The sequence below is a fragment of the Megalops cyprinoides genome, chromosome 17 (genome assembly GCF_013368585.1).
Source record: "Megalops cyprinoides isolate fMegCyp1 chromosome 17, fMegCyp1.pri, whole genome shotgun sequence".
NCBI lineage: Eukaryota > Metazoa > Chordata > Actinopteri > Elopiformes > Megalopidae > Megalops > Megalops cyprinoides.
The window spans coordinates 17676836-17699607 of record NC_050599.1 but is presented as its reverse complement, the minus strand read 5'-3'; the positions used below and the strand labels follow the sequence as shown (position 1 = coordinate 17699607).

General features: G+C 44.5%; 1 protein-coding gene across 6 annotated transcripts in view; it reads left to right on the top strand.

Annotated features, from left to right (window-relative positions):
* lama2 (laminin, alpha 2) overlaps window positions 1–22772 on the top strand; it is a 102239-nt gene that overhangs the window by 59160 nt on the left and 20307 nt on the right. For 4 of the 6 annotated variants that reach the window (XM_036549511.1, XM_036549510.1, XM_036549509.1 and 1 more), the window contains exons 14-31: window positions 1268–1374; window positions 1764–2021; window positions 5455–5635; window positions 5859–5995; window positions 6615–6851; window positions 9637–9780; window positions 11124–11300; window positions 11607–11792; window positions 11957–12075; window positions 13279–13396; window positions 14163–14297; window positions 15624–15748; window positions 15837–15923; window positions 16279–16472; window positions 18516–18658; window positions 19485–19583; window positions 20843–20954; window positions 22568–22730. In XM_036549511.1, coding sequence (XP_036405404.1) covers window positions 1268–1374; window positions 1764–2021; window positions 5455–5635; window positions 5859–5995; window positions 6615–6851; window positions 9637–9780; window positions 11124–11300; window positions 11607–11792; window positions 11957–12075; window positions 13279–13396; window positions 14163–14297; window positions 15624–15748; window positions 15837–15923; window positions 16279–16472; window positions 18516–18658; window positions 19485–19583; window positions 20843–20954; window positions 22568–22730 — 2722 coding nt within the window. The remainder of the gene's footprint in view (window positions 1–1267; window positions 1375–1763; window positions 2022–5454; window positions 5636–5858; window positions 5996–6614; window positions 6852–9636; window positions 9781–11123; window positions 11301–11606; window positions 11793–11956; window positions 12076–13278; window positions 13397–14162; window positions 14298–15623; window positions 15749–15836; window positions 15924–16278; window positions 16473–18515; window positions 18659–19484; window positions 19584–20842; window positions 20955–22567; window positions 22731–22772) is intronic. The other 2 variants (XM_036549512.1, XM_036549514.1) reach the window with 2 other exon arrangements.

The window sequence follows — 22772 nt, the reverse complement described above, 5'->3', positions numbered from 1 at the left end:
CAGAATGATAAACCAAAGCCCTAGGCCTGAGATGTGCTGTAATACAGTAAAATTACAGTAAAATTCTCCAGGAAAACATTCAGAAAAGTGTCACACAGACCTACAGTTACAGAGGTGGGTAAAAAGTGACACTATATTTCTTAGACTACCCCAGTGTAATTGATGCGTCTATGAGGGTGATAGGTATTAACTAAGTAAGAATACAAATAGATGGAAAAACAACCACAATTATCAGCTCCTCACAGACTGTAAACTATACCATGTTGTGAATCACCTTGACGTGGATCTGTGACAATAATGATCTACAGATAATGACCAATGTAAACCACTTTACTGATGTCAGTTGAACAATTTACTTTGACAGAGAAGTTTGATTTTTTTTCTCCACCACTGTGACAGCCAGGACAAATGAATCATTTACAAGCCTCTTCATTTACCCATGGAGCCACGCTGGCTAAGCAGAGCTGAGCAATGCCACCACAGATGGCAAGATTTCATAGGACGTTCATCTACGTTTAGTCCTCTGTGGGAGTAAAATGGTTCTGAATCGCCCTGCTGGTCCTCCATAGTGATGCATATTGTTCTTTTTTAATGAAATCTGCTGGAGAAAAAGCCTCTCTTTTAGTGAGCATTTCCCAATCAAACAGTGCAAAGTGATTAAAACGATAGGAGGACATGTTAGCACACAGGGAACCCGAGGGGCGGTTGAAATGTTATGAGCAAGAGAAAAAAAGTCCACACAATGACAGAAAAACTTAGTTGGATTAAATGCAAGTTGATTATCACTCTTAACTTTAGACAAGAGAGAAGAATCCATTACCAGAGACAGAGAAAAGCTGTTGTAAAGGTAAAATAAAATGAAGGCTTTGGTCTCTCTTGGTGCACTGTACAGATGATACTTGTAGAGGATGGTCTGTAGCCCTGTATCACAGGGCTGACCCTAATGCAAAAATTCTCAACACTGCAAGCACTGAATTCACTGTACAAAGACAATGAGAGCAGGACTCATCTGCATCTAAACTGAATCAGCAAAGGCCATACATGCTTCACAGTTCACATACTTCACATACTTCATCTCTCTAACTACCCTGCACACTTCGCAAATTTCAAGCTATCTAGCATAAATGCTGGTATACCGTGGTGGTATTACATGATTATTGTTTTTCAGGGGCCAAATGAGTCTCCTTGATATAAAGAGAAACTTTACAGTTTACTTGTGCATTTACTTTTTTTACTTTGCAGTTACACATTTTTCTTTCATTCCCAGCATGCATGTGTCACAGCAATGGATCCATGTCGGAGGTGTGCAACCAGCAGACGGGCCAGTGCCAGTGTCGGCAGCACGTGGTCGGCCGGCAGTGCGACGAATGCATGGTGGGTAAACGCAGTGTCACACATCAGCCAGATCTTTACTGTGCTATTGTATTTTGGATAGTACAAAGGGACCATTTCCCTCTCTTCATCTCATAAAGGTCAGATCCATTTGAATTGACCCACACAATTCTTTAAGTCTTTAACAGCTGTGAAGAGCCAACACTATCTACATCATCAGTTGTGTGATTACATCAATAATAGGAAATTGTATGTTTGGAACAGAAGGCTTTATTTGTGTGTTACTATGTTTAGGTGTTGTGGTAAGGATGGAGATATAATGTATGGGGACCACAGTGTGATTACTGATGCTTTACTGAGCTAACATTCAATTTAGAGGAGCTTTCCTTCGTGGTGTCTCTGACTTCCTGTTCCCCGTGTGATATGTGAAGCCCAATTGCTGGTGGGACGCAGAGCAGCAGGTTTGCAAGCCGTGCGCCTGCAGTCCCGTAGGGTCCATGTCCCAGCGCTGTGACCTGGAGGGCCGCTGTATCTGTAAACCCGGCTTCCTGGGCCGGCGCTGCGACTTGGGGCAGCAGGGGTACGACCGCAGGGAGACGCGCAGGCCGGTTCAGCAGGTCCCGCTGCATCGCTGGGGCTCCAGCAGCAGGACCGGGGGCTGTCCCAGAGGAGCGTACCGCCCCACAGGGGTAAAAAGCACAGCATGTGTGTGAGGCCTGCCCCCACGGGGGTAAAAAGCACAGCATGTGTGTGAGACCTGACCCCACGGGGGTAAAAACCACAGCATGTGTGTGAGACCCGCTCCCACAGGGGTAAAAACCACAGCATGTATGTGAGACCTGACCAATACGGGTAAAACCACAGCATGTATGTGAGACCTGACCAATACGGGTAAAACCACAGCATGTGTGTGAGACCTGACCAGTACGGGTAAAACCACAGTCAATGTGTGAGATGTACCCTGCAGGAGTAAACCACAAGCACATTTAAGACATTATCTACAGGGGTTAAACCACAGCGTGCGAAAGAGACAAGGCCCAGACTGTATCCTGTTTATCCAGCTCCCTCTCAGTCCTGACATGCTGACACACATACCCCGAAACCGTGGTGCACTGACCTGCCAGACACGCTGAACCCCTCACACCCTGATCCATTCATCTGCCCTGACAATCTGGCTGATCTCACACCAGGAGTGTTCTCTAACACTCTGGTTTCTGCTTTGGTTTCTGTTTTTTTTTTTTTTTTGCTGCTTACTTCTTTAGATTGTTCATGCCTGATATAGACCAACAGAAGTCTGAAATGTGTTTTAAATCACCTCTAGTTATGAGAGTGAATAAAAAAAATCTGTTTATCTATGTTCATTTTAATGAAGGTTGGAATAGTATGTATGTTACATAGGTGACACGGTCCACCATCAAATGGATTGAATCAGTGTTGAGTAAATCACATATACTGTAAAGGGGCTAGTGGTGCCAAAATCACATATATTAGGCATTACACGGTTTGGTTTTGAAAGAGTGAAAATGGTTTGGTTTGTGAAGAGGGAGAAAGAATTGCAGAGCTGTAATAGTAATCCATGGAAATGTAATCCATGTGGCTTTTAAGTGCTGTATTTATCAAGAAGCATTGTTAACCTCTTCATGTTAATGATTATTTAATAGCCCTCTAATCAAGGAGGCCCTTCGTTATACCTCTTTATTGAGTAATGCTGCCCATTTCATCCCTTATACAAAATGATTATTTCATTAGCATTAATAGAACTGTCACATTCAATTGACTAATGCTGAGCTTGATCCCAATTTTTTCTCCTTTTAACCGGATCATTTTTATTATATCAAGGTTTTTGTGCATAGAAAGTATTAATCATGAGCATGCTATATTATGAGGGAATTGGATTTCATTACGTGTTTCTTGGGCAGCTTGCTTCCTTCTCTGAAAGTATTAGATTTTATTAGACAGCAAATTCATGCCTAGCTATGAGATGAGTGCTTAGTCTAAGAAACAAAATATTTTTCCTTACCACATGTTTTGTGTGTGTACATGTGTGTATTTATCAGTATAGCTAAAAATGTCAATATTACAGCACAGTGCAGATCACTGACTACCCTCAATGAAAGATATCATTTATCTTGAAGATGATTTAAGTATGATATCTATGATTTATATCACAATAAATATTTTAATCAAGAAAGAAAATAGCACAATAAAATATTCAACATTTTCGCTAAAATTCCCTGAATTGTGAGATGGTATGTACCAGCTTTAAATAAGTATTTCTAAAATTCCCATACAGATGCATTAATGTTTTAGCAGAGAGTTGTCCATATATTATTTACCTGTTTTTATGGCTATATTGTCTGACATTTTGCTCATGAGGTTTGAGTCCTCTCAATTTTGCAGTGATTGGTTGCACAATCAAGAAAATTTTAATAAGTGCAATGTTCTTTTTGGACCACCATTGTGTGGTGAGCAAGTAGGGGACACAGCGGGCATGGAGAATGCATAGGCATTACATTTACATGGCATTACATTTACATTTAACATGGCAGTAGGTATAATTTTAACAGACATTAATTTGGATCAGACTTTGGCTGCAGTCAAGAAGTACTGGAAGGTCCATAAATACACTGCTTTAACCCACACCAAGGGACTATTTATTCCCTGCACTGCACAGCAGAATGAAGGTTCTTGGTACGTGAAAATGTCAGCAAATGTATCTAGTACAGCTAATGTATGCAGTATAGCCAAACCTAAAATGATTTTGTTCAGTTTTGTTCAAATGCAGCATTTCAATCAAATATAGTTCATTTTACAGCATTTGCGAGAATTTAAAGCCAGGAAAATAAAAGAGACACTTCATTACAACACCACAGTTAGCACACGATGTGGTAAAAGTACAAAGTAAATGCCCAGGTTTGGCCTAATTCATGCAACCTTTGTTTTTAATATGATGATCCTTAGCGTGTATTAATGAACAACAGAAAACTAATTAGCGTCTTTATTTGGTTCCGCTGAAAGAGAACAGCCAAACCGGACAGGAGGCAGTGAGGAACAGAGTTTTATATGGACCCCAAAACAGGACAGGTGTCAGGGACTACAATCTGTGTGCTCTGCTCACTAATACAAAGACACAGTGCAGATCACATTCTGCATACTATTCTCCATGCATGTTGTGTGTGACCAAGAACCCGTGTTGTCGCCTCCCCAGATGTGTCTCCCCCCGGCTCTACATTCTTATTGCCGCACCTGGTCTCTCCGTAGGCGCCAACTTGCTGTCACTGACCTGGTGGCAGGTGTTGTCACTTCAGACGTGTTCGTGTACATGCAGCCTCCTGTTGAGACGCGGTGGCGGTGGTTCGCCGGCTGCAGAGACGGCCCGCGAGCTTGGACCCGTGCCAAGACAATCTTCACGTTGTTAATGGGAGAATAATGCAGATTACGGAGGAGGCGCATCTGGTTTCTTATATAATCAGATTCATATCAGACCATCTGTCTCTCACGGCTTTCTTTCTTGGCTGTTAATGTTTAAATACCCGTTTTGTTATTCACAACATGTTGCTGCATCTGAAATGGGAAATGTAAATTGCAGTCCATCACCCACAGTACAGTACAAATGTAATCAGTTTAAATAAGATAGAACTGAACATTTTAAAAGTCTGTAAGTCAGGCATTTTAATATAAATTAATAAAGAGCAATGGAATACTGAGCGTATGGGATGTAAATATTTGTATTACTAGCGCTTTTTTGGTGAAGTGATATCCGTAATCATTTATAATATGCATGCATTTTGTGTTGTATGAAAAATGGACTAATACAAATATTATGATCTATGATCTACAAATATTAGCATCTTTAGTATGTAACCCATTAACAATGCATCCTCAATGACTTTTTAAGGACAAATCTGGATAGCCATGTTTCCATATCTGAATATAATTGCCATTTTTGGAAGAGGAAAGCTGGATAGATGTACATTTGCCGGTTTCATTTTTGCACGCAGCAATGTTGTGATCTTCGGGGAAAGTTATCCGGGAACTAGGTGCATCACGCGTGTTTTTGCTGTTGTTGTTCAGCACACATTCTGGACAGTGTGTGACCCCCGTGGACTCTCTCATTTGCAGCCCTCCACCTATAACATGCAGCCAGCCCGCGGGTGCGTCCCCTGCAACTGCAACTCCTTCGGGTCCAAGTCCTTTGACTGTGACGAGACGGGGCAGTGCCGGTGCCAGCCCGGGGTGACGGGACAGAAGTGCGACCGGTGCTCGCCCGGTCACTTTGGCTTCCAGGAGGGCGGGTGCACACGTAGGCACAGCCGCACTGCACCTTTCACCCCTCCTAATTTTGTAGCAGCACTCAGAGCTGTAGTTGCAGTGACACACATTCAAACACACACGTACTGCAATCACACAAACACACACACACACACTATGACTTTGAAATTGCTTATTGAATTGAATAATACTTTGAGTAGGTGGAGTTTATGAGCAAACAAAGTTGGCGTAAATAAAATGCTCTTCTTTTCCAGCATGCCAATGTGCCCATGTTGGGAATAACTGCGATTCCAGTACGGGACAGTGCATCTGCCCCCCCAACACACTGGGCGAGAGGTGCGACAAATGCGCACCCAATTACTGGGGTCACGACATCATCACCGGCTGCAAGGTGAACCCCTCTCACCCCTCTCTTCCTCACAAGATGATCATGCTTAAATTCTCCAGATTTACGAAACATGCTGTGTTGTTTAAACTGAATAAACAAACATTGGATTTAACATGAAAATAAAGCATCAAGTAACTGTTCCACGATGAAAAGACAACAAAAAAAATTAATTGGGGAAAAAATATTGACAGACTTGCATGCCTTGGGTGAGGACCAGCTATAGTCACTTTTCATGTTGTCGTAATACTGTTTATTCTGTTGTGTTTCTGGTTTGTGTTCCAACACAGTTTTCCACACTTATAGACAGCATAATCGTTATCAGTCATATTAATTAATTGCTGTGAAACAGTACATTTTTCTGCGATGCTTGTCATGATATCCAATTGCCTTATATGAGTGTATTAATAATATTATATTGTATTACTATTGCCATTATGCTAGGAAAATGTATATGGCCTACATTTTGCTTATGACTGTTCATACATTTATACAACTAGCATTTGAAGGAATTTATCACAATGGATTTGAACCTGAAATCTCTTGGTTGCAAGCAGTTGTTTTAGTATCTCTCCAGTCAGACAACCATTGTGAGATGTGCCCACTCTCCACTTCTCTCCTCCAGGCTTGTGAGTGCAATGTGGTGGGCTCGCTGACCCTGCAGTGCAACGCGAACACAGGCTGCTGCTTCTGCCGGGAGCAGTTCACCGGCGAGAAGTGCAACGAGTGCAAAGTGGGCTTCCGTGATTTCCCACAGTGCCTCGCTTGCAACTGCATAGTGGCCGGCACTGCCGCCGAGACCTGCGATGCTGAACGGGACGTCTGTTCCTGCTCAGACAGGACAGGACAGTGCACATGCAAGGTAACGCCAAGCATGCTGGGATACTACACTTGTGTACATAACACCAATACGGTCCAAAGCAGCAAAACACATTTCAAAGAGTTTTTTTTTTTTAACTGATAACATCTCTTACCAAATGTTTGTATTTGGCTTTGGAAATGTCACTCACTCAAAGGTGTCCTGGTAGGTGTTTGAAGTGGCAGGTAGAAAGAGTGAGGGGGTCAGGGCTCTTTCTGCTTGCAGTGCTCTCCTCCGCACACAGCTGATTTTAGCCAGTTTCTGCCATTCCATTTGCTGTTTTTTTTTCCACCCATATGTTGCGTGATGGTTTAAGGGAGCTTACTCTCACAGGTCATTATTCTTCAGTCATGCTCTCACTAAAGGATGGGAAGAAAGAACAGTCTGCACACTCCTCCACTGCTTATCTATGGCCGACTGACTCATGCCTTCTCTTTTAATCCCTCTCCCTTCTAAGGGGAAGAGCTGAAATCACACTTCTGCCCATTAGTGGGTAGCTACCGCAGTCTATGTGCAACTGTATTCCAGGACCGTTGTCCATTTGGTACATTAATCTGCTTCTAATAAAACCTGCGACGGCTCAAAGTGCTGTGCATTCAGGGTGTTAGTTTCATCCCCGGGTATTCCAAAGATCACAGCTTAATATTTGTTTGCTCTTTTCTGGCAGTAATGGGTACTGTCCCCCTCCCCCAGTCTGATGGATCTGAACGTTCGGGTTGTTTGATGGAAGGTGTCGGCCTGATTAATGGCCGCCCCACTGCTGCAAACACGAGGCGCAGAGGTGGAGGACGGCAGTAAAGTGCAGGCCGAAGGGTTTCAGCGTGAAGCTTTAGTGGCTCTGAAATACCAAAGATTTGATATTCTGGGGAAACACCTGAAGCTCCACAGCAGCGGGGGCCCTTCCTCCGTAGAGCCCCATCCCCTAAACAAGCCGAGGCTCTACGGCAGCTCCACAGCGAGGCTGAAATATCTCCTCCTCTCCAAGCCGAGATTTGATTTTGAGCTTGAAATAAAATCCGTTTAATTCTGTCCCGTGTTTGCGCGGCGCAGCGATACGAGTGTCAGGGGGACATTTTAAGGTTAACGCGACGCCCTCACATTTTCTCTGGTCTCACTGCTAGGTGTGCGTTCCCACAGCCTTTTTATTGCAATTTCAGTAAATGTCCCATTAGCGGTAATGGCGGAGGGGCTCGGGAAATCTGAATAACAGCGTTTCCACCCGGCAATCTCCTGTCTATGCTCAGCGTGGGGGGCCCTGACGTCCGTCTCCCGCCGCCGGCATCGGGAATCAAAACCCTCCCGAAGATCCAAAAACAAAACCTACGCGAGGGCTGGTGTGGGAGGGGAAGGGTGGGATGGAAATAGACTTGACGTGCAGGAATGCATTTAAATTATCGCCACCGCTCGCTCCAGGATCTGAGTCTGCCTTGACATGCTGACAGCCTGTCACGCAGCGGCGCCCGGGAGAGGTGATGACTCTCATTAAAGAAACATCACTTCCACCCGGTAAAAACGTGCCCTGCGCGGAGAAACGAGCAGGTCTGAGGAGGAGTGTTACTTTTATTCATCTGCTGCTTGATGGGCTAAGCCCCTCCTCTCTGGTTTAATTGAGGGTGCCCTGGACGTGTTCACTGATCAGATTGGGATGGTGATGTGATACACATACAATCTACACTGTTTAAGTGTAGTGTGTGCGTGTGTGTGTGTGTGTGTGTGTGTGTGTTTGTGTGTATATATACACACACACGCAAACATACACACATAAACAGTGTCCTCCGTATTACATTAACATATTGGATTTTTTTGTTTACATTTTTAAGTGATATATTTTTAAGTGATATACTTTAATCTTTACATTGGTCAGACGAAATTCAGATCATTTTGAAATTCAGATGACTGAAAATCATGCAATCCTCATAACTTTAAACTAACTTTAAAACAAAATCTGACAAACAAACCTGCACCAACATTTTGTTTATTGGAAGTTCAATGGAAGCTTCTGGAACTATATATGGGCATCTGAAAGCTTCCTGTTTCTCAACGGTGTGAAGGCAGGTGGTGTAACACACTAAAGAGATACAGTCACGTACGTTGTCATGGTTAAGGTCAAAGAGCTCTCCGAAATAAAAATATCATCATCCTCCACAAGCTGAAAGAGGAATTTCCAAAAGCTCCATCTACCGCTTTCCGGTTTCCATTTTATTGTCCATAGTTAAGCTATTTAAGGCCGCTGGTACAGTGGCAACCCCACCAGGAAGAAAATAAATGTTTATACTGCCACCATGGGCTGTGATCTGTAGTCTGGCAGGCAGCTGGCATCTTTTCTATTTTGTGAAGCACTTTGTGCTGTAACTGCGAGGAAGTTATACAAATAAAGATTATAACATTTTTTATTTATTTATTTATTTATGTATTTATTTATTCATTCATTCATTCATTCATATACTTATTTTATAAAAGGACTACTCATTGCATGCAAGAATATTGTTCTTCTGTGTTTTATTTAGAGGCAGTCTTTTGTAAGGATTACATTCAGTGTACAGCAGCTGAAAATAACCTAATTCTAAGAAGGTTGACAACAATTTGAGTTGAATTAGAAAAAAGTTGCAGCTTTTGCAGGTAACCCGGCTGTTTAGTGCTGCTGAGACATGCCAGACCATCCAGGGCAGATCACCAGCAGACAACGGTCGAGTCTCTTTTAGTGGGAACGTTTATCAGCAAGCTTTGTTTCTTAATTAGCGTATTTGACGAGTGTCGCTCTCCTCTGTCGCTTTACCGTGCTCCCCAGGCCAACGTGGACGGCCTGCTTTGCGACAGCTGTCGGCCGGGGACGTTCGGGCTCAGTGTCAGGAACCCTCTGGGCTGCAGCAAGTGCTATTGCTTCGGAATGTCCAGCAGCTGCACCGAGGCCACCGGGCTGATCCGCATGTGGGTGAGTGGGCGGAGTCGCACCATGATGTCACATCCCGTTAGGGGGAAAACACACTGAATCACGCTGTGAAGAAACTGAGGTGACTTTGTGCACTTCATTTGCTTGCCAAATAAAATGTTAAGTGAGGGAAAAACCTGAAACTAGAGTTGTTCTGAAATTAAGTTTCATGTGAAGTGAAGCTTACTATTGTTAGCATTCTGTTTATTTCCTCGTTGGAGCTGCTAAAAGTAATGTTGGCACAACCATTGCACCTACCTATCAGTTAATGCTCAAAGCATGGAATAATTCTATATCTTTTCTCCATTAAGATTGTTTCAAAGAAATATAAATGAGTTGTTTCTTTTATAATTTCACCATACCCAAAGGGAAGCAGGTGGCAACTGAATAAATACAATCAGCATGATGAGATTCTCTCCATTTTCTCTCCGCTCATGGAGTAGTACTGTACTTACCTGTAATAAAATCACATGCTGTATGATGAGAGGAGGCCGCAGGAGCAAACAACAAGCCCCTGGAATATAGCGGCTTCCCGGCAGCCCAGGCAGTGGGGTCTCACTGTTTGTTTTTAATAAGGATTTCTTGCGGGAGTAAAGACCTGGCAAACCGTCACGGTGTCCATGGAGATGGAGGCCGAGGATGCCATCACAGGACACTTTTATATAAACGGGAATGACAAACAAATTAAATTACTGATGCAGCCAGGAAGTTAATTTCAAGTTTTGTTTGCTTTCAAAATAAAAAAAACAAGTTTATTAAGCTCTGACTTTATTTATTGGAATGTGAAGGATTTTCTGTAAATCAGCGAGTCGTGAGATTACATGCTGAGGGAGGTGAAAGCAGAGCCTATCATGGAACCTTAAAGTAGCTTTAATGTCCCTCCTTCCTTTGTGCATGGAGGGAGTGACTTTTTATATGTCATCCCACAGAATAAACAGGCGTCTAACATCAGTTCTCTGAAATGTAAGGCCTGTCTGTTTGGCGTGTGCTGGGTTTGTTCAACCAAGCGCTATCTCTGTCCGTTCACACTGTTATTATTTCTAGACTTTAAAAGTTTTTTTATTTATTTATTTGATTGCAAGGGTACATTTGCATGAAATGAGGAAGTGATTTTGAGAATTTGCCCTGACATATTCAGAAAAGTCTAGGTGTCCTTGAAGGTAGCCACTGCACTTTCATTTCTGCTGGAAAATCAGCATTTTAGTGACCGCAAGCAGAAAAATAAATGACTCAAATCCAAGCACTCACTCCTGCAAGGTCACTACTATTCTGGCTGAAGTGAATATCAAACGCTTTGCTTAAGGAAACGCACTCACTGTTTGATCTCTCTTTGATCTTCTGTGTAGCTTACCCTGAAGCCTGAGCAAACAGTGCTCCCTCTAGTGGACAAAGTCAACCAGCGCAAAACCACATATGGCGTGTCCTTCCAGCACCCAGAGATAATCGCGCACGCAGACCTGGTGACCCGGGACCTGTCCGAACCCTACTACTGGAGGCTGCCTGAGCAGTTCCAGGGATCCATGGTCATTCCACCCTCCATATTAATCCATACTATGTGTTACTTTATTTGTTCCACATTACTTATTCCATGTAACCACTGGCTACATGTGCATGCATTGGAGAATTGATGTCGTCAGTGATGCTCTGCATAAAACAGGGGGACAATCTGAGTGCACAGTTGACAAATCCCAAATGAGGTTGCATATAGGGGGTAAAATCATACACATTGAGGTATGAAAAGGGTGGTACACCTTACAAAATGGAAAATAGCAAGTGCTTAAATCTTAAACCTTGTTTTTGATCATAACAACACCTTTTTAAATCCACAGATCACAGCTTATGGAGGCAAGCTCAAGTATGCCATATACTACGAGGCTCGCGATGAAACTGGGCGAACCTCTTACGAGCCGCAGGTGATCGTTAGAGGCGGTCCCAAAAAGGACAAGGTGATGATGCGCCATATGCCCAGCCTGCAGATAGGTCAGCTCACCCGCCACGAGATCGACATGACAGAGGTATGCTTGCGCTTTACTGAGCTGCCCTGTATTCATTGTAGTTTTCCACATGGGGGGACAGTACTGTTCATCTGGCATATTTATGCAGTGCGATACAGGCTTTTGTCTCTTGTTACCTTCTCCAGTTTAAAGTAGTAATAATCATGACGATTGTCCTGTTTCAGCACGAGTGGAAACACAGCAATAACAGAGTTATGACGCGGGAAGACTTTATGAATATCCTGTTCCACATTGATTACATCCTCATCAAGGCATCTCATGGAAACGAGATGAGACACAGCAGGTAAGCCTTTCTCTTCACGGGAAAAGAAGCCATCATGTCTTCCTGAGACTTAAACAGTTCATTTCCTCCTTCAGTCAGCATGTCAGACATGACAAAACTGCTGTCTACTACTCTCTCAGGATTATTTATTTTTAGGCTTTCCTAATAAAGCATTAACGCGTTACCCCACCTACAGCTCTGAGCTAAACAAGCTGCGTTTTACAAAGTCATAGTGCTTCACACAACTCCTTCTTCATTAGTGTGCTGCAGTGCACCAAGAAAATGTCAAGGTTAGCAGGAATTGCAGAAGCCTCCCTATTTAGTGCAAGATGCATCTCTACCATAGGACCAAGAGCTAGATCCAAGGACATAGCTGAAATGGTAACACAGACAGTGCTTTCCTGTTTCTGATTTGTGAACAGCAATCTGTTCCCTGTGCAATTCTGTTAAGACAGAGTGTACATATACATGTATAAGTATACAATTTTAAAAGATGAAGGAGTAAAAAGAAATCCAATACCTAGCACTGTTTTTAATTCCTGTTTAATCAGGGGTATGAATAAATACAGAGGGTAGTGTATCTGTATGTACGTCACAGGGAATAATCAGCTCCATTAATATCAGCTGGCTAGAAATTTAATTCCATTCCTTGGAAGTAGATGTTGGTTGCTAGCTAATAGGCAAAATGTCATCTTAGCCCCTGCCCGTTCTCCTGACATTCCTACTTTCCTCCCCTTGGTGGGTGATGTCATTGGTCATTTTTGGTCTATGTAGCTTCAATGTGAGCAGTAGCTCAGGGTAAAAGTACCTTGACAAGCACTTCATATTTCTGCTCTAGTATTGCTTATTAATTGTTTTATTGGATTATTCATATACATAATTGAATTACAGCCATTACACTGGTAAGTGTTAGTATGCTACATGAAATCATACAGAACGTGTGGGTGGTTTTCCTTCTGTCTTTAAATACCAACTGTGCATACAGCAGATTACAGAAATAGACAGTACAAAATGAATGTAGGCTCTTACAGCCAAGAGGCACGGTGCAGAGGTCAGGAACATGAAAAAATAGCTCATTGCCACTTTCATCAAGGCTGTACAGCTGCAGCTCTGAACAGATACTTTGTCAACAGACATCAGAGCCACTTTTTACCTGTTTGTCAGTGTGCTGTGAACAGCGCAAGCAATCTGGGGATTTAATGGACTCTTTGCAATTAAACACAGAATCTCAGAGATTTCCTTGGAAGTTGCAGAGGAAGGGAAGCCGTCGGTGGAGAGTGAGCGGGCCCACCAAATCGAAAAATGCGACTGCCCTACAGGCTACTCTGGACTGTCCTGCGAGGTACTTTTGGCTGTACCCTTTACCAAAACCATTATTTGATCCAGTAGGGACCAGGCAGCTACCAAAGCCAGTTTCTGATCCAGCAAGGACCCAGGAGCTACACATTAGCATGGCGGAGAACCTACTTTTCCCCTCCTGAACTGGGGATCAGTTTTGCTAATCAGGCAGATTTGCTGCTAATAACAGACCCTTCCACACTTTGCTCCATCACATTCATAGCTCAATTAGACCCATTTGCATTGTCCTAAGCCACATTCACATTGGTGAAATACAGATACCTCATACAAATGCAGTGCTCTTTCTCTCAGGAGAAGGAAAGTGCTTCCATACCAATATTCATATCCATATCTGCCATTACCTATATCTCTGAGGCAATCTCACTCATACTTTAAGAAACTAAGTGAATCTTTAATCAACTCTTGTTGTGCAATTATGACTCATAAACAAAAAAAGCATTATTGATGTGGCATATTAGGGGGAGGACTCCATAAAGCGACTGTAGGCAAACAAGACAGATGGGGTTTATTTTAAGCCTCTGCATAGTTAATAAAGTCTTTTTAAACAAGTGTTAAACATGTTTGTTGTGAACAGATGGCGCTTCAGATTGACCCTATTAATTCTGAACGTGCGTGACTCACTGAAGCTCCACCGGAGGCTGGTTCTGCCGTGGTCTCAGGTTAACGGCATGTTTCGCTGGAGCTCCTGAGATGCCAGGTTCTGCTGTGGTCTTGCGGTTAACGGCGCACCTACTTTGACCTTTTGCCAGGAGTGCGCGGCCGGGTTCTACCGCCAGGCAGACCGGGTGGGCGGATCGCTCTCCAGGGCGGGCATCGGGAGCTGCGTGCAGTGCCAGTGCAACGGGCACAGTGACACCTGCGACCCCGAAACTTCCATCTGCCAGGTGAGTGCCTTACAAATGCCCCTGTGACCTTAAGGAGGCCGGTGCCCAATGGCTTGTTGACTGGATGGGTAATAGGTTGAATTCTGGTTTAATTACTGACCAGCTGAGAAGAAGCCTTCACTCAAGGCCATTTCAAGATTCTTTATATGCTGATGTACTTTTCCCTCATAGTCCTTACAGCCCCCAGGTCCCAAAGTACAATCATAGGACTGGCAAAAAGCCTTAATCATAGGGGAAAGTGGTGCAGTCCCAGTAGAAACTGACCTGTCCCATTTGAGAGGATACAGGCAGCAATTGCACCACGATTGTATGTCATGACTGTACACATAGGCCCCAAGTCCACAGCCCTTCCCAGAAGTTTTTATGGTCTTGTACTAAAAATTAGCTTGTGTTTTTTTTCCAACAATGTGCTGCTTCACAGCGTGTAGATCACACAGTCCTGTGAAGCTCTTATCTCTGCACTCCGCAAACAGGCCTTTTTAAGTATCTGCCTCATTGGCAAACAGGCCTTTTAAAGTATCTGCCTCATTGTTTCTGTGGGTTTGAAATTCTGTACCCAAACGATCCGAGGTTCATTTGCATTTGTGCTAATAACGATATCATTTGCATTTCACGGAGCCTGCAAATTGAAAATGTTAAATGGATGTATACAGGGTAATTTAGGTAATTGAGGTACACAAGAAGTTAATGAAAGGCTTGGAAATGCTTTGGCTCAGTAACCCACCACTTGCACAGACTGATTAGAGTCTTCACTCAGTGCCGGCACTTTGTCACTGCAGAATTAAAGCAGAGCACAAACAGCGTGGGGAGAAACAGAGGCCTCTGCCCACATTCGGTCAGGATCAAACCCTCCACGTCGAATGGCTGCGGTCTCACGCTGGGCCTTCATGCACTTACTCTTTGAAACTGGTTATCATTGGAAGATTGAAGGTTTTTTATGGAAACTGGATGCAGACGAACTGTCCCTCAAAGCTCCAGCCAGTGTTCTCATTGGTTTAACATGGCTACAGTCAGTGCTGTGTTCGATGAAAAAGGCTACATCCAGTCAGTTCCCTTATTGGCTGAAAAGGAGCCCTGGACCTTCAGAACTCCAAACAGTGTTCTTACTGAGTGAACAGGGATACAGTCACTGCTCTCACTGGTTGAACAAGGTAGTAGTCAGTTCTCTCATTGGCTGAGAAGTACCATGGACCTTTAGAACTCCAGACAGTGTTCTGACTGAGCGAACAGGGATACACTCAGTGCTCTCACTGGCTGGACAAGGCAGTAGTCAGTTCTCTCATTCAGGCAGCATGAGGCTCACTGTGCCGTTTCCACTCCACGCAGAACTGCCAGCACAACACAGTGGGGGACAGGTGCGAGCGCTGTGCCCCGGGATATTACGGCGTGGTGCGTGGGTTCCCCCAGGACTGCCGCCCCTGCGCCTGCCCCCTCACCAACCCCGAGAACAAGTAGGCCTCTCTCTGCAGCACCTTGCCAGTGTTGGTCTGTATGTGCCTAAGGCCTTTAAACACACACTGACTCCTCGCTGTGTCCTAGTTTCAGCCCCACCTGCGTCATGGAGGGATTCAAGGACTACCGCTGCACGGCCTGTCCTGAAGGTTATGAGGGGAAGTACTGCGAGCGGTAAGAGCGCGCCCCCGAAACCCCAACACCCAGAAACTTTCATTACGTCACATAATGTTAGTGGCATTCAACAGGCGCTCTTATACAGAGCAACTTACATAGACAAACGACTTACGACTTACGCGTTATCCATTTATACAGCTGGATGTTTACTGAAGCAATTCTGGGTTAAGTACCTTGCGCAAGGGTACAACGCCAGCGGGGAATCACAACAGCAACCTTTCGGTTACGAGTCCTGCTCGTTACCACCATGATACACTGCCACTTTCATCCTTCATCCAATCAATGCCTTCATCCAGTCAGTGCCTCTGCGGCTCCCTGTGATTAACACAAGCGACTCCATCTACTTCTGCAGCTGTGCCAGCGGTTACCACGGCGACCCCCAGGCCCCCGGAGGCCGGTGCGAGGAGTGTAAGTGTGACCCCGTGGGCGCGCTGCCCCAGCCCTGCGACCGCAAGAGCGGGCAGTGCCAGTGTCGGCCCGGAGCCACTGGACTGGCGTGTGACAAATGCATGGAACGGCATGTGTGTGGACCATCTGGGATTGTGTGTACGTACACTAAACAACTGTTTTTTATTGAAATACTAAGTACATAATGAAATGTTAATTAGGTCATTGTACTGCATACAGGAAAATGTTTTTTTCTCTCCCCATACAAAAATGAAATATATTGTAATATATTGAGCAATATGTTGTTCAATTATATATTGCAAATGCCTCTAAAACGTATTAATGCAAAGCAGAAATATATTAAAAGATACCAGAGTGGCAATGATTAAATTTTTTCATATATTCTTTGAGCTAAAAAATCTATTCTATAAAATATGTGTTATTATTGTACTATTTTTGTATAGGTCTCTCTTAACTTATAAAGGACAAATATTTTTTTATAGTTTGTTCAAAAAAATCTCTACCTATTGTTAGCCATCTTGAAAACCTTTAGGGATACTTAGAGGTTAGTCACTATTCCTGTTCATCTGATGGCGTAAAAAAAAATAAAATAAATAATGACCAACAGTCTGAGTTTAAGACAGGACAGTTAGTACTGTAAATAAGTAATCCATTTCAATAAATTATTTGCTGTATTGTTTCAGTTTATTTTATGATGGACAGATTGATTTATGTAGGCTGAAGTCTTCAATACAGTGGATATTCTCACATCTGTAAGTACTCCAATGCCCAGCAATATCATTTCAGCATTAAAACAACACCAGTGTATCTTGGTCTTGGTCGCACACCGAAACGTGTCTGGAGCCTCTCTCTGTAGCCGCACTAAATGTCAGCCCACGTCTTTGATTGCAACGGAGCTGATTAAACGCAAACCATTCGGTCCCCTCGTGGTCAGTGGCTGGAGTGGGCAGATAGCTCGAGGAGCGTGAAGGCGTGCATCTGCCACGGTGTTCAGAGGGCGTTTTATTTCGGCGCCTTGTTCCGCCTGTCCTGTGATGTAGCGCAGTTGGTTGTGACTAAGCAATCAGCCCCTCAAACTGTTGCATTGTGTGGGCTGCTGAAGCATGAATTTAAGTCTTCTTATAGTTCATTGACTGTTCTCTAAAGCCGGGGAGATGGGGGGAGAATAAACGTCTCCTTGTTTTTTTTTTTTTTTTTTTTTTTGTCTTCAACTAATTTAACGTTTGTTGGGATCAAGATGCATGTTCGGGGAAAAAAACTTTTAAGAAGTGGCAAATCTGCATACAATTTATTTATTGTAGTGGGTTGCTCTTCATTGCTTGCAGCATGTTAGACACTTATAATGGGCTGCCAAACGCTGTTTCACAGTCTGTGTTAAATTTCACGCTCGGAATCACATTTTCCCGGTGGTGCTCCTATTTAATCTCAAACAACCGAAGGACTCCTGGATTCTTCAAAAGCCGCTAACGTGTAGCGGTGACTTGAAATTGTTCTGAGCAAGGTTTGTTTCCCTTTGAGGAGGCAGTGGTGTGCAGTAAATTGGATGAAACTAAACAGTGTGAAGACGTGAGCTGGGGGAATGTGTTTCTGGCGTATTCCACATATTAAAAAAACCCTCTCTGAGGCTGTGCCCGTTACCGCATGGCAGCCTTGCAAAAAACCCCTTCCCAGCTGGGTTGCTGAGCAACAAGCTCCCGTCACCCTCCAGGGTACCCCCTGCCTCCCCCCCGTAACCTTTGCTGGAACCGCGGGTGGAGCTCTCTCCTGGAAGGTGATATCCTAAAGAGTGGCATGAAAGACAGCCCTGCGGATTAGCCCATTAGAGTAGCTGATCTGTTTGCTGACACTGATAGCAGTCGCAGTGAGTGATGCTGGTGTTTCTCTAATGGTTTTAATTGGTGGAATGAGCACACTCTGGCAGGCTGACACTAACTGGCAATTTGTGTGTGTGTGTGTCTCTGGGTGTATGTGTGTACCTATGTGTGTGTATCTTTGTGTATCTGGGTGCGTGTGTATGTGTGTGTATGTGTGTGTGTGCGTGCGTGCGTGCATGTGTGTGTGTGTATATATCTGTGTATATTTGGGTGTGTGTGTGTGTGTGTGCGAACGTGCTGTGTGTGTATCTGTGTATGCTGTGTGTGTGTGTCTGTGTGTATCTGGGTGTGTGTTTGGTTGTGTTAGCATGTGACGATGATTGCAGTGGGCTCCTCATCAGTGACATGGACAGACTGCAGCGCATCATTTCCGGCGTCAACTTGAGCGGTCCTCTGCCTCCACCCTACAAGATGCTCTACAGGATAGAGAACATGACGGAGGAACTCAAGGTCAATCTCATAAGACGGCACATTTTCACTTTTTACACACAATTACAAAACAATGCTACAACAAACAATGCATTCACAAACTGTTATGACATATTTTCAACTTTTGAATCCTCTACTATTGGAGACCAAATTTCAATTGTAACATGTGTACACTAGAAACTTGAGTGTTCTGTCTCTTTCTTATTATTTTTATTTTACCATTTAGTTTTGTACATTACGTTACATTCGAAAATACTTGATGGTGAAAGAACAGAAAATAGAACATAAGGAATCTGTTGAGTCTGAATGTATATTAGTCTCTCTAGTCTCCAGAGGGATGGGGAGATTTCATCTCTCGCCATCAAAGATATCTAGCATCCCTGAGATGATTGCTCCTCGACTCAGAGGCTTCAACAGTCTTGAGCAAAGAACAAAAAGAGGAGTAGCGCAATCTATTCTCAGGCATTATACACATGGCGTTCCAAGATACCCTGTTTGGTACGATAACCAGAGCATATTCCTCAAAATCTTCCAAGAAAGAGGAGGAGATAGCAGGGAAGATTAGCCACAACAAAGATGCAGATTATCAGCAAAGGGCATTCGGGGGGAATGAAGACATCACTCGCTCGCCTCCTTCATGTAGAAAGGTAGATCACCGGCTCCGCCGGGGACCGGGCGACCACAGGAATATTTGCCCTTTTCCGGCAGCCTTTGCTCGAGGTGCCGGGAAAGAGCGTGCGGCGGGGAGCCCCACCGGCAGCCTGGTGATGGATGGGGTCGAGGCAGAGAGTTAAGTAAGGGGAACGAAGCTCAACGATGTGACACACTTTGTGTTGTCTCCTTGCAGCATCTGCTCTCCCCCCAGAGGGCGCCAGAGAGGCTCCTGCAGTTGGCCGACAGCAATCTGGGGAGCCTGGTTACGGAGATGGATGAGCTGCTGAGTCGAGTAGGTCACTCCGGCTGAGCCCACCTGTCTGCTTCCCCCTCCGCTACGTCCCTGTCGCCCCAGCTCAACCTGGCACGGCCTCCAGAACTAAGAGTTACTGATGCTGGGACTCCATTTACTTTAGGTTACAGTATATTCATTTAGCAGACGCTCTTATCCAAAGCGACTTCCAGCACAATAGAATGTAAGTGTATCCATTCAAGCTGAATGAGCAACACTGTCAGACCAGGCTAACAACACTCCCAGACCAGTGAGTGTGAGCATAACGCTATTCGAGCCCTACCACAAGTTAACACATCAGTCACCAGAACACAGAATCCAAAATACATCTCAATACTACACGTAAAATAAACAACAGGTATTAGAGGTGGCAGGTGGTAGGGGCGGGGACTGAAGTGGAACCGAGATGCAGTCTGAAGAGGTGGGTCTTCAGTCTGTGTCAGAAGATGGTCAGTGATTCTGCTGTCCTGACTCCCATGGGGGCGGGGGGGGGGGGGGGGGTCAGTTATGCAGTTATCAGTACATCGTGTAAAATCTGTCCGTTGCCAGGTTGTAACCAGGCCATAAGACAAGACACAAAACTTTCACAAAAAAAGCATTTAATATCACTAATTCAGCACATTGTGATAATGGTTAAAGAAACTCCTTAAACTGGAGTGTCGGTGCGTAGGACACATTGTTTCCATGGCCTAATTAAGGTGCTAATGCATGACAGGACTGATGCGGAATCACTATGTTAGTGTGGGAGGACTTCACTTAGACGTGACTCACTGTGTACCTGCAGCCCTGCCCTTGTGCTGCCAGACGAAGACAACATCATCTCCTAAGTCTTTCTTCTAATTTAGTTTTTGCTCATGCTTCAAATTCTCAATGTACCTCTTCCTCAGTGTTGTCTCTACCAGTCCTCTCCTCTTGATGTTCATTATGGGTCTTTGAACGCTCAGCTTAGTCACTCTTCTCTGCTGTAATGTTTCTTGAGCAGCTAAACTGTTGTTTTTGTGCAGTAAATATATGGGTTTTTTTGTCTGCGTTTATGTGGTACCGGCTGAGCCACAAAATTGTATTTCGCCTGCAGCCAGAGTTCTGTGCCTTAGGCACGGAAATGTCTCCGGATTTCAGACCTTTATGATCACTGGGGACTTTGCTCATGAATTGAGATGTATCTTGGTTACAATTCAGTTCGCAATTCAGCATTAGTCTGCAGTTCCCTGAAGCCGGTGGAGTTCAGCCCAGCAGACCGATTGTGTTTGTTGTCGCAGGCGACCAAAGTATCGGCAGATGGAGAGCAAACAGAGGCGGATGCTGACAGGATCCACAAAAGGGCAGAAGACTTAGAGCTGTTTGTGAAGAACACGCTTCTGGCTGCGGAAGGTACAGAGCACCAGCTCCGTTATAAAGACGCACGCTGATCCCACACCGGCTCTCCCAGCTATGGCGCCGGGAGCATGGTGCATGCATACGCTTGGTAGTGTGTTGAAATACAATGTGTTCAAGGTGAATCCATAAGTGTTTTATCACCCCTTACATTTCACTTAAAGGACAGAAGGTCATAATACAAAGACCAGCGCATGTAGCGTGAGCATAGTCCTCCGCTCTGCGGTTAGAGGGTTTGTGTTGTGACATTTTCCCTTCGTCTAAATTGGAAGATGATTCTGTTAACAAAGGCCCTGGTGCAGCAATGTGGCGGCTTAATTAAAAGGGACTGGCCTGGTAATGGCAGCATAATGACAGCCGGGCTGGCACGTGGTGTGACCTCACTGTGGGGCACGCGGGCGTGATTACTGTCTGCAAGACGCACACCCCCCCCCCCCCCCCCCCCCCCCCAAGTGGCACTGATGGAGTGGACCGTCCCCTGCTCGGGAACCAGACCAGAACCGGTGTGAAATACGGGGACGTACCGTTGGCACATAATTAACATCCACTCACGGTGACTTTGAGTGAAATCCGTAGGGAGTCTGTTTGAATGTTTTTCTATGGCTGCAGATTTTTTAAAACATTCTAAACTGGTTTGGATATGATGATTAAACCCACCTTAAAGTGTTTAATTGCCTTTGAAACTCAGTATGAAATTATTTCCATCTGGGCTGCCTAGTTAGGCACCGGTATATATTTTCTCTTTGTAATCAGATTAAACAGTTATATCTGAACTCCTCGGGAATGTAAGAAATGCATCTAATTATACTTTCGTTCTAATTTGATAGTTTATATTTAAATTAGCATGCTTTTGAACTGATTAGGTTTTGATTTCAAAGGCTAAATTAATTTGATTAAAGTACCTCAGTCTGCCGTGCAGAATTAGAATTTCTTTGAGTCAACCCTAAAGGAAGCAGCGCTGAATGGGAAGCACCATATTTTGCCTTTTGTTGTGCTCCACTTTGTTCTGATACTCTTTGAGCTCATCTAATCGCAGTTCGCCGCTTCTGTGCGTGAATTGCGCAGAAAGCCAAGCTTAGAAGTACGGGACGACTTCACTGAAAGCAACGGCATGTTCGCCACACTTCCCAGTTAACTGTCTCTTGGGCAGTTTGGCAAGGCAGTGAGCATTGTGAAACGGATCTGATTCTCTCTACATGTGCCCAGAGAGCAGACACATGTGTATCAGTCCCAGCCTCTATCTTTGCTTCATGTTTATAGAGTGCTTTTTATAACCGGAGCACAATCAAAGTGATCTTCTTCATTGTGTGCCAAAATCCTAGACAAAATGAATGTGTCCTGTAGATAGCTCCCTGACAAGGCTTCAGAAGTGTACATCAAACACTGCTATAAATGACAAGCTGTTTTGTGGGGGTTTTTTCCTGTCTATGCTATGGTTGCCAAGCCTTGTGTGACAGTTAAGGGCAGTAATCTGGCAGCTACAGTGACCCCATTGGCCAAAAGTGCCACTCTTCATTGCTCCGTCACACAAATGCTCAGGATACAGCAGAAATCCGCTCACTTCAGCCTCTGTCAATGCCCCCCCCCCCTCCCACCCCACCCCCATCCAGCTCTTAGAGACAAAGCTGAGGATCTGAACAGGACTCTGGGAATCCGAAAAGGAGCTCCGGAGAAAAGCCTGAACGACATGCACCGAGAGATCGAGGCCATGATGGCAGAACTTCGCAAGCGGCAGCTCGGAGGAAAGAAGCAGATCTCAGAGGAGGAGCTAAGGTTGGAGCCATTCCCTCTTTCCGTCCATGAGACACCAAGCAG